We start from the raw sequence: 12,161 nt of genomic DNA, 5'->3' as shown, positions 1-12,161 counted from the left end.
ACATGACGAAAATAACGTTATTAGTCGACTACTGAAATATTATTTCATCAAAATAAAATGGATCTTGCCGAAACTAAACTCATAATGTTTTGTGTTAATGGAATTGACCAGTAAAAATACTGCTTTTAATAATTTAACCGTACTATTCCTAACCAGCGGGGCGCAGGGTAAACACATCGGTTTGGAGCCCTTACGAGCTGTAGGGTAAGTGCGACAGTTTCGTCCCTAACATCAGTCGCTAGCGTAAACGCTCCATTTAGCGTCACTTGAGGGTCACACCCTAATTAGTTCAGAATAAAAACGAGCCTTTATCGTCGCGCGTTATTCGCCTAATTGATAGATGCTCGTTTAGTTTTTAAATAAAGTGCTTTGAGATTATTTGAATTCATTTAGATACATTTTCAAAACTAGTTTAATGGAATCTTGAAAAGCTTGAATTGATATTAATTTAAACAAAAGATAAAAAGTATAATACCGAACTTAATTATACCAAATTTGAAATGAATTAGTGTCGTCTATAACTACTGAAATTGTAATTGGTAATCAATTTCCAGCTTACTGAAAAGTCTGAAAAGTTACTTTAAGGAATTTACTGATTACATTTGAATAAGATCGTGAATAACTTAATTAAGAACTGAATTTTAAAATTATAATTCTGAATTTTGAAATAAAATTTGGCTTTTATATGAGAGTATTTATGGTAGAGACTGGTCAGCAACATTAGGACATGATGTCACGATCCTCAGCATTGAGGGATCGACTGATGATGATGATATGAGAGTATGTGTCACTGTTTATAATAATTTACTTACTACAGGTAACACTGATGTATTAAGGGTCTTTCACCAAAATTACAAGTTTTATTGGGGTTGTCGTAACGCGTATGGTAGCTACTTTAATTAGCGACATAATCAATAGAATATATAAATATTGCCCATAGGTAATTATAGTTACCGTAGAATTTAAAGTTAAATTAACAAATGTTAACATGACAAATATCGGCATCATAGCTTTATCAGAAATATTAAAAAAATACATACTTCGGTGGAATCTCCCACTGTCAAAATATCTCCGTTAGGTTAAGTCACAAACATGCTTGCTCTTTTTACCATATTCCGTTCAGATACGATACGCACACATTGATATCTGTACTCCAATAGAGCAACTGCGCCACGGTTAATCCCGTTTGACTGCGCCGCTAAGTGATTGACTTTTCAATCTCCGTAATCGGATTACAGGCCGGTTAATTGTGCATGTACATGTGCATGCAGCATGGCGGATTGTCACTGTTTGGACTTAATTAGATTTAACATCGGCAGTCTATAGCTGACTTTATGAAGAAAATATTCATTACTATCCCATTTGTTTCACTCGTATTAAACAGGACACAGATTGTGATGTTATAGTAATAGAAAACTGAAATTTGCGTTGGTTAGTTTGCGGAATCAACTGCCAACCTAAGTAAAAAGAAGCAAGCAAGTAACTAATCGATTAAGTATGTGAACGTAGCTTTCTCCTTACATTAAACTAATTAAAGTTAGGCATGTTTAACTGTAAAATGTGTTACGTAAAGTGTTTTAAAGTCGATATGCCCAGACTTGTGACTGAGTCATTTTCTCCAGTATGTGTATGCAGCCCTCTGAGTTTGACTAATATTTATGCGCTTTCTTAAAACCGTAGAAATTAAGGTGACAGTCCATTTTTAACGACAGCAGCACTACCATTCATTTTACTATATAAATTGACAATACCGACGCGTTCCTAATTACCTACTAGTAGTGCAGCTGCGGTCAGAAATGGAAATCCCTAAAACGTAAAACCATCTGAGTCTTTCCGTTTATCAACGGGTCTTCTTTTTACCCTAGACCCCAACCGAGGTACCAGTCCCACATAGGTAAAGCTGACAATATGCCTCACCTTGACTTATGATTCCGTCATGCCAAGCGCGTACGCAAGCTTCGCCCGCTTGGGCCCCGCCAAGTACTTGGTCTGCTCGAATGTCTTCTCCAGCGCGAAGATCTTTTGCCCGCTGAACGTGGGCCGCGTGTGTTTTTTTTTACCATAGACCTCACCCCAATTACCCACAGTCCCAATAGTCCCATATAAGTAAAGCTGACAATATGCCTCACCTTGACTTGTGATTCCGTCATGCCAAGCGCGTACGCAAGCTTCGCCCGCTCGGGCCCCGCCAAGTACTTGGTCTGCTCGAATGTCTTCTCCAGCGCGAAGATCTGTTGCCCGCTGAACGTGGGCCGCGTGTGTTTCTTCTTGCCGTCCTTGTCCATCCCGCCTTGTGCGCACGCACTCAGTGCGCCGTTGCTCACTGGAACAAGATTAAGGATCATCATTATAATCATCATATCAGCCAGAGGACGTCCACTGCTGGACATAGGCCTTCGCCAAAGAGTGTTACAATGACACCGGTCTTGCGCCACCCGCATCCAGCGGAGATTAAGGATAAATAGATTAAATCACTGGAGGCGCATCCTAATTTAAAAGCATGGTCTTGTTTTTATATTACTCTCAGGACATTATGGATGTGCTTTTAAATATTGGCACGAATAATATGCACTAATCATTCGATCATGATCAAGATCATATTTTGAGATAGAGTTTTAATGTCGACTTATTATTTCTTAACGAATATATGTATTATCATCAACGCGACTCTAAATACATACAATTAACTAGGTTTATAGCACGTTGGACGTTTGCCAGTGTAATTGCTTATACGGGAAAGTGAACAACGCATAAAAGCTTATGCGGATATAATTTAAAAACATCAAAAAGACTCGAAACGTATTTCGAGAAGGAATGTTATCGAAAAACTAAAATGAAAATAAATTTGTCTAAAGAACATTAATTAGTTTTTCATTAATCTTTAGGGTAAATAAAACGATTTATAATGTTATAAATTATAATTTACTTTGATGGCTACCGAAATTGTCTAAAAACAACTGACACTGTCACAAGGTATTCACAAACATCACGTCGCTTTTATCTTCAAGTCATTTATGATATTTATCATTAACCAACAGTTATAGATAGATATATCTGTCATTGCATTTATCATTTTCATTGTCCCCAGACCCAACTCAAAAATTAAAAACTCAACTGGAAAAGGGAAATAAAAGGCTCATGAAACCGCGCGGTCGACGCTCGGAACATTCTGATGAAGCGCGTCCCGCGGGAGGGGTGGCTGATAAAAACGTGGTAGCGTCGGAATAAAGGGCTATCGAATGTACTATATGAGGTAGATGTCCTGTTACTTAACAGTCTTACCCCCTTATTAGTTAAAGTTTGTTTTATCCCTTTCTTATAAATACATAAATTAAAATAAGTTTTTGGCAAAAATTTCATTTTTGGTACAAGCTTTTATCGCTGACTGTACTTTTCTTACAACAGACAACTAATACTCATCGAGACAATTCTAAAAAACCCTAACACAATTAGGTTGCGTTGTTTCATCACAGAGTTCCTATGGCCACCTCCTGTCTCCATCATCAGATCAGCTCGATGGTACCATAATATTGCATTGTCATCCGATGTATACATGCATGCAAAATTTCAGCTCAATCAAGTGGATCAAATTTAACTTGCAAGATTTGATTACACACAGACAGACAGACAGACAGACAGACAGACAGACAACGGTCAAGTGAAACTAAATAAAAGCTTGTAATGACAGATAAAGACAAACGATTATTAGCTAATTGAGGTTTGTAGCGCGTTTATAATTAAGGGGCTAAATCTAAACTCTGTATCCTTGGGTATTTAAATAAAAGTAAGAAAATCTACCCTCAAATGGCTCCTTAAGCCAGTTGAGGGTAGTTGAAAACATTACATGATTAAATAATGTAGGTTAAAGTCAGGTCGTTTAGAGACAGATCTAGGCGGTTTTGTATTTGTTTGGTTCATCAATAAATGTTATAACTACCCGAAAATGTACAAATTGTTTGTTTACTTTTTTTAAATACTTTTTCTACTCGGGTACTTTTATCTGTCATTTACATAGTCACGAACGAACATATAAGGGCGTAAATTATTAATACTCCTTAAAAGTCTATAGTCTATTGCCCAAAAAAGCACTTGTATCGTTTTAGAGACATTACGATACGGTAAGCTAGTGCAGGGTAGCAGGTGGCACAAACCGGTACATTGCTACCAACGTGACAAACGATTGAATGCATACGGTTTTTATTAAAAAAGAAACAAATTTGTACTGAGTTCATTGCTACCAACATAATAAAAAATACTTTTATACCCTACAGCACCACGACCCTTGTGCGGTGCGGTAGTGTGTAACGGCTTTAAAAAAAACATAACCATAGACATTACTCGTTTGTTTCTCGTTTCCCGCCTTTCCCGGTAATTTCTTGTTCTTTGAGTACTTTGCGTTATTATTTGTTTTGCGTTCATAAAAAGTGTTGAAAATGGACAAAGAGGACTACATTGTTTCTAAACCTGAAGAAATATCCGCTGCAGCACAAGCAGCGATCGAAAATTTGTTGCCTAAGTACTAAATCTCAGCACCTATACGACAAATCTTATGAGAAGTGCATGGCGTGGAGATTGGAGCACAAAACTTCGTCATTCTCTGAAAACGTCTTTGGTGTATTTTCAAAGACTAATTGGAAGCACCGGATCAGATCTATCTTTTAAGCAAGGTTGGTATATGTTATAAAAATTTTTGATACACATTTTTAGGGTACACAGTACAACGAGCTATATTTATGTACATTTTATATTTTTGCATTGAAACTGAATATTATTTAATTCTCCTTTTTCTTGTTACAGGTTGCAGTAATATTTGGTATTATGGGTGCTTGTCGCAGACAAGAGCTACATACATATAGTAATACCTACTATCCAAAATTTACATTGACATTTTCATAAATAAAATTTTGTTTATATTTTTTTGTATTTTATTTAATATTGCCTACTCATAGAAAAAGCATTGTATGCAACGTTGTATAAGTAGTCAAAAAATGCTCATGGCGTATTTATTAACAATGTTCGCCTTCGGCTCACATTGTTACCCACGCCACTCACATTTTTTGACCCCTCTTATAAAACTGTTGCATAAAATACTATAAAGATACAGACTATAATAGTTAATATACCGTTTGTCACATATTTTTCCTGAAATTAGGATTTAATAGGGCAACAATTAGGGCAGTGTCAAACACTAGAACAGAACATTATCAATACCGCACCGTTAGATACACAGTAGTATGTTATAATCTTGGGAAAGCTTTCCGTCTGAAATGGGGACAGAGTTATTTCGAAAATTATATTGAATGTCTTTTTGTTACATAATACAATAGGTAATGAAGCTCTAGAAATGTATGTTGTTACTTAGCCTTCATTAAAGCTGCTTTTAAAGAATCCGACTTCAATGTATGAATGTTAACATTTTACACGTTTTAATTAAGCTTTATTGTAACGTAGTACCTATTTTGCTAATGTTAATAAATAATCATACTTTTTTTTAATATTCTGTAATAAAACAACTATGTATTCGTCCCATATATTAACCTAAATCACCCTCTATAGTTCGTTTTTTTTAGCATTAGAAAGAACTTCGCAGAAGTAAGCTTGTGGTTCCAAATCCGGTACTTTTAGCGGTAATAATTTGAAGTAAATTATATGTATTGACCGTGCTACATTAGATAATTCAATAATTATTAACAATTAAAGAGCCTGATAAAAACTGTACGCTTACTTCTGTGGAGTTCTTTCTAATGCTAAAAAAAACGAACTATAGAGATATCAATATCTCCTCCGAGCAAAAACATCAAAATAAACGACCTACATAATCAAATTAAACGCGAGAGGGAAATCATTATTAACATTGCTATTTCATCAAAATAAACACAATCACGTTATAAATAATTCGGTTAAGCACTTAATTATATGAAACAGGGACTTATGGCGCTTTTGTCGACGGTACCAACGATAAATAAAGCGGAATTGAATTGAACGTTTGCGACTGTACCGAATGTACCGCGGGGCGGGATGCGCGACTGTACTTGCGGATTGGATAGTGAATAACTATGCCCAGTTTGCGCTTGAACATTCAGTTGTAAGGATGCGCTCAAAAGTGCTATCTTCTTGTTAATAAGTACCTAGTAAATAATTATTACTGTTTAAAGTATCATTTAATTATTTGCTTAAATTATAATGATTACAAGAAGAACTATGAAGTGTAGTAATTACTTATAAACATATATATCTTGATCTATCACAAATTGTGTTAAATATAATACATCAGATTGTTATAAATAATAGATTATTAGAATATTATTTATTGCACACCTCCGTAAAAGAAACAGCTTCAGGAAAACAATTGTAAAAAATATATAACATGCTACTTTAGACCTATTCCGACAGTATTTTTTTGTTATTTAATGATTAAGGATATGATCAGTTAGCTATTAACAGTAACAGATTGTATCCATAACCGTTTGATAATAAGAAACTAATGTCAGAATAGGCCTCACTGTTATTAAAAAAAATGAAAAATTAATATAAAAAAACGTTGTTGCTAAAGAAGTACTACCTATACCTGGAAATGTTATTTAACGCATTAATTGTAAGATAGTGTGATACTGCTCCCAACCTTACGCACATAAACACATAGACACACACGAAGAAAGATCAATGCGCTTTGAAATAGGATATATATATATATTAGGTAGGCACTTTAACGTTGTATAAAATAATATTAATATTACGGGCGACTTTCAGAAGTCCGGATTGTTCATTAATATTAATCCGGGTTGTTTTCCGAGGTAGCGTAATTTATTACCGCCCCATTATATGTATCATCGCTGGTTTTATTGCGGCACATATTTTCAGAATTATTTACGGTCTGAATATTTACCTATGTAATTTAATTAGTTAAGAAAATTCTATGTATGTTTTTTGCTTCACCCTTTATAAATAAGTAGGTACCGTCTTACAAAACGTATTCCATGAATACCGTTAAAGACAATAAATCTTATTTATACATTGTATGTATGTATGCACATTTAAGTTATATATATAAATGGTTGAAGGTAAGAAATAAGAAATAATGCATATGTGAACACTCTATGTATATAAACAAATATCTAACCAATAATTGTAGCAGCCGAGCTGCATGAATATCTTACATATAAATGAAAGACCTCCGACGATTCTCGATTAGCAAGTAATTACAAGAACCGTCAGGGAGATCCCATTGGAAACTACATCGATTCCTGCACCACATTGCGCCAAACCCCCGTTTACTGGTCCCACAGCATACTAAACTCTATCTCCATGTATTACAGTCTCAATAAGCACGGCAGTGGCTCCACCAACATATTAAGTCCTAATGCGAAACTGGTTCAGTGTGAACAAATGAGTTTCAACTTTATAGAGAAGATGATAGGGTAGGATTTAGTTTATGCGGTTTCTGTTAGGTTGGTTGATTTCATTTGGTCGTTGTTTGTACTACGTCTGTTTGACAATATTTAGTACGGCTAACTGCGCGCCTGCTAATGTGAGCTATTTATTTATTAAGGCAGTAAATACGTTTGAAACGTAAGTTGTCGGGTTTGTGTCACGCTAACTGAACACATTGCGTTACAGAAAATTAGATTGCATTGAAATCATAATATGAACGTCATTATTACGTGTAACGAGAATAAACAACACAATGACGTAGGGAAAATATAAAAAGTCAGAGAAGTTATAAAAACTACAAGTACTACAACACGAAATCTTACTGGTAAAATCAATAGATGTGTATTGGTATTTACGGTAACCTAAAATGTAATAAAGTGATGCTATTGGCGGTATTTAAAATAATGTGGTTTTGTTATAGGTACGTATACTTATACTATTTCTGTTTAGCCTGGTAGTTGACTGGTAGAGAATGCCTTTAGGCATTAAGTCCGATATTTGTACTTTATTTGTTACATTGTGCATTAAAGTTTTAAGTCAATACTAATAAATACAAAATATCACCAACTAGGGCAATGGCTTTCTGCCAGCCATCACGTTTCAGTCACAAACAATAACTTTATATTGTGACTTTTTATCAAACATTTAAATTATGTTTATGCTACGTATTGTGTCGAAATTCCTACAGTGCCTAGTTTCATTAAAGCCTCCCGCTGGCGTTCGAAAAAAACTAGGTATCTAACAAATAACAGTTCCATCCTCTCCATTTGAAACTACTTTTCCCTGGTGGTCAATACCGACGTCCAACTTACCCCAGCTGCACTAGTTACTCGTATACTCGTACTCGTACGGAGCTGCCGGCGTAGTTTTTACGCCATGCTGCCCATGCATAATGCATACTGTTAATATTGCACCACTATTCGGGGTTATGAGACTGGGTGTTAGGAGTTCTAAAACTATATTGTTTTATCAAACTGGACACTGGGTATCTATCGTGTTATATAAAACACATGCATTATTGCACATTTTAGCAATAAATAAAAAAATAACTTAATATTCACACGCTTTGAATTTTCTCAGTTGATGCACCTATTCTGACATTATATTATTTTTTTACTAAAGCAATGTAATCTTAAATAGGTACTTACAATATTGTATCTGCCCCAGATGTGAATCTGGAGAAAGGATAAGAAAGAAAATTGTAGTATTATTCGAACAAATTGTATATGTATTTAAAACACAAGCTTAAATTAAGACAGCAGTTATAATGCAATAAATTTTACAACAAAATACTAATATTTTAAATAGCTGTACAGCATTAAATCCGCATGTAACTGAAACACCTAATCAAACCCTTGCACTTGTAATACCCGAAATCTCCACGACCCTTTCGAGTTGCGAAATTATTCCAGTCACGTCTGTACCGCAATAAAACCTCTTCGGATACGAGCTGCAACAGCGTTCGCGGCAACGTTACACCAAATTACAATTATTGCAATGGCTACCATTATTACAATTGCTATAATTATAGCAATAAGCCAAGTGACGGGGTATTTTGTGTTCCAATAAACGTCTGCTGAGAAAGCAAGAGCTAATTGCTTCATAATAAGGATGCTAGATTACTTTTTAATTTTATAAAAACGTGAATACTGATGATGATTAGTATGATTACTTTAATATCAGAATACCACTCACCGAATATTTTAGGTGGAAATTTTTATTTTGTAGGTACTTATCTATTCCAAAATTAAATTGAATTGCATTATTTATTAGACCCATATAAAAGTACGTGCAATAAATATCTTCTGAGATAAATAAACCATAGATAATTATTATTATGTTATGTTTTTTATTTTATTTACCTTTCTTCCTTTCTTATTAACATTATGTATACTTTATATTCTATACAGACGTTTTCTCCTAACTTACGTAGGCATTGTCCAAAATTCAGATTCAAGATCAACGTGGGGTCTGTATGAAAATAATTATATTATAATAGTAGACATTATTTAATCAATGTTTAAAAATCTCTTTGCTCTCGCCAATATGTAAGTATGAGCATGATGAAAATGACACATCAATATCAGATCAGGCGGCGTAGCACGGTCGCGTTTTTATCCCTTGTCACCATGCCTGTCACGTTCTAACAAGTATGTAAGTGCGAAAGGGACGCGCATAGCGATAGGCGATAAAAATGGAACCGTGCTGCGCTCGCAGATCTTAAAAATTCTAATGTCACTTCTAATTCTTTCCAACGAAGCTAAGCGCTACGCTGGGGCCTACGCCGTAGCCAGTAGCGGGTTAAATTAAAACATTTAGGTCCACTTGCACCATTCCACTAACCCGGGGTTAACCGGCTAAACCTGGAGTTACCATGGTTACCGCTTAATCCCGGGTTAATGGCCTGATGCAAGTGGCGCTAAGGCAAAAATGTCATAATATTGATACACATAGTTACATAGGTATATCATAGGTGTAAGTCTAAAGCGCATTATAAACATTTTAATTTGCAATGGAATTAAAAAGGTTGAATTTGCAATAACGTAGTTCTATCAAAGCGTACCGTTCCATCAACCCCTTTCCCCCCTAGGGAGGGGTAACGAGGAGCGAACGGTGGGGAGACGTTAACTCGTGTAGAGGGCGATGGTATGTACTTTTATTATGTGGCTCAAGTAGGTATTAACTTATATAGGTGCTTAAAATGTAGATTCTTACGCGATGTCACATGGGGGATGTGGGTTTGGTGTTTTACTTGTCCGAACGAGGTAATTATAAAAGCTGCGCGATTCTGGAAATGAATTAGAGATTCACTAGATATGAAATAGTAAAGATACTTGACGTTCCACGGCAAAAGGTACCTTTTGGCGGCTGGCGCTTACGCTATTATTAACGTCACTCCAATATTCAGCCGGGGCAATGGTACCTTTTGCCGTGGAACGTCACATATCTTTACTATTTCAAGTCTAGTGAATCTCTAATTCATTTCCCGAATCGCGCCGCTAGGCAAGACTGTGTTTTTGATAAAAAAAGTTTATCAACTTTATGCATTTACTAATGCATAAAGATTAATTCTGCCAAAGGAAATCTTTTATTCAGACACTGCCAAATTTGACTTTTTTATGGCATGTACACATACAACTATGTGTACTTGCTACTTGCAACTGATTCCAATTCTATTACAGATAGAAAATTGATTCCAACGTCGTGTTTTACGATTTTCAAACGTTGCGATTGAAAGTCGTAAAACGTGACGGCGACAAAGACAATTGAATCACATAATGATAATAAGGTCTGGTGGGGCAAAAGCGTCATACTCATATCATACCGAGTAGGTATATTTCAATACAAAAAAGGCATAATGCATAATCTCGTATGACATAATGTAATAATGAAATGGTACTTCAAGTACGATAATATTAATGAATGCAACAAATTTATGCATTATTCATTAACTCGCCATCCTAATATTATTGTTTCAAGTATTAATTAAAGTTTGCTACGCCAACTTTTCCCTGCAATTGCCAACCCTATGTAAACCTCAAAGAAGCTTGTTACATTTGTTCGCGCTAATTACTACGTAAAGTTCGCACATATCGCGAACTCGCGCGTAACCGTGACGCGTAACCGCGCCGCGAAGGGGAATTACAAGTGGCTTCATTTGACGCCGGAATTAAAACGCGTACGGTATAGAGCGCTAATAAGATGTAGAGAGTTAATGTTAAGAGTTCCCGAGTGGGGCAGTTTGTAAATATAATCAGAATTATGTGCCAGAATTTAAATTACTCTTGCCCTTGATACTAGGTACACACGCATACTTCTACATATAATGTTCGAGTTGAGAGTGTGAGGGAAGACTTATTAATCTTATTATGTAAAAGTATGTTTAAGAGTATTATGTTTTAGGCTTTATTTTTAAATATGTACAAGATATATGACAACAATTTTGCCCATTCATACACAACCTTGTCTATAAATCCATTTATTTATTTACTTCCGTTTCAGTCTACCTCGTTTCCCTAATTATTTGCAAGACAAAACTGACTTAATTCATTTATAACAGAACAGATCTATGTGACTGAAGTGACCATGCGCCATGTCTACGTAAGCACTTTAGTAGATAAGTTGTTCACAAATATTTGAACAAAGTCACGTACACGTTAAACAGTATATTCCGATATTTTTGAGTACCTTTACCGCACCGATATACATATCTGATTGCAACTGTACCTAACTATCCTTGGTATCTTTGTCAAGTCTCGCAACGCGTTCGCGTTATCCGTACAGTTAGGGCGCGGCGTTACTACGCTGACATGCAACATTGTCACCGCCTAATTACAATGTTAATGTTGTAATAGGAAAGCTAAATTCGCTAGCATGTCGTGCAATGTAAGCAGATAAGCATCCGCCATATTGTCTCCGATGACGACACGCCGCATCCGTACGCGATACGTGTACCTACAACCTATAACACGCGGCGCGCAGGGTTGACACTAGGTTTTTACTGTGTTTAAATTATGCTACCATCATTTTACTGATCTAAATAATTTAATTTCATATATGATTTGTGCACTCTGTGTGGAACAAAGTTGTTTTGCCACAAAAATCGACTTCAAGCTATAAGTATATGGACTTACTGAATTAATGCAAATAGCAACTATTTAAGTTAATATAAAAAAACATAATTTTGCTATAAATACTTGATAATTACTTAATTCATTATTAATTGTTAG

General features: G+C 35.4%; 1 protein-coding gene across 1 annotated transcript in view; it reads right to left on the bottom strand.

Annotated features, from left to right (window-relative positions):
• The window catches only part of LOC134666053 (homeobox protein Nkx-6.2), a 62,212-nt gene that overhangs the window by 41,691 nt on the left and 8,360 nt on the right, over window positions 1–12,161 (bottom strand). Inside the window, exon 2 of the mRNA XM_063523169.1 lies at window positions 2,130–2,323. Coding sequence (XP_063379239.1) covers window positions 2,130–2,323 — 194 coding nt within the window. The remainder of the gene's footprint in view (window positions 1–2,129; window positions 2,324–12,161) is intronic.

The sequence above is a fragment of the Cydia fagiglandana genome, chromosome 1, assembly GCF_963556715.1.
Source record: "Cydia fagiglandana chromosome 1, ilCydFagi1.1, whole genome shotgun sequence".
NCBI lineage: Eukaryota > Metazoa > Arthropoda > Insecta > Lepidoptera > Tortricidae > Cydia > Cydia fagiglandana.
The sequence above is the reverse complement of the archived record's forward strand: the minus strand, read 5'-3'. Positions and strand labels throughout refer to the sequence as shown.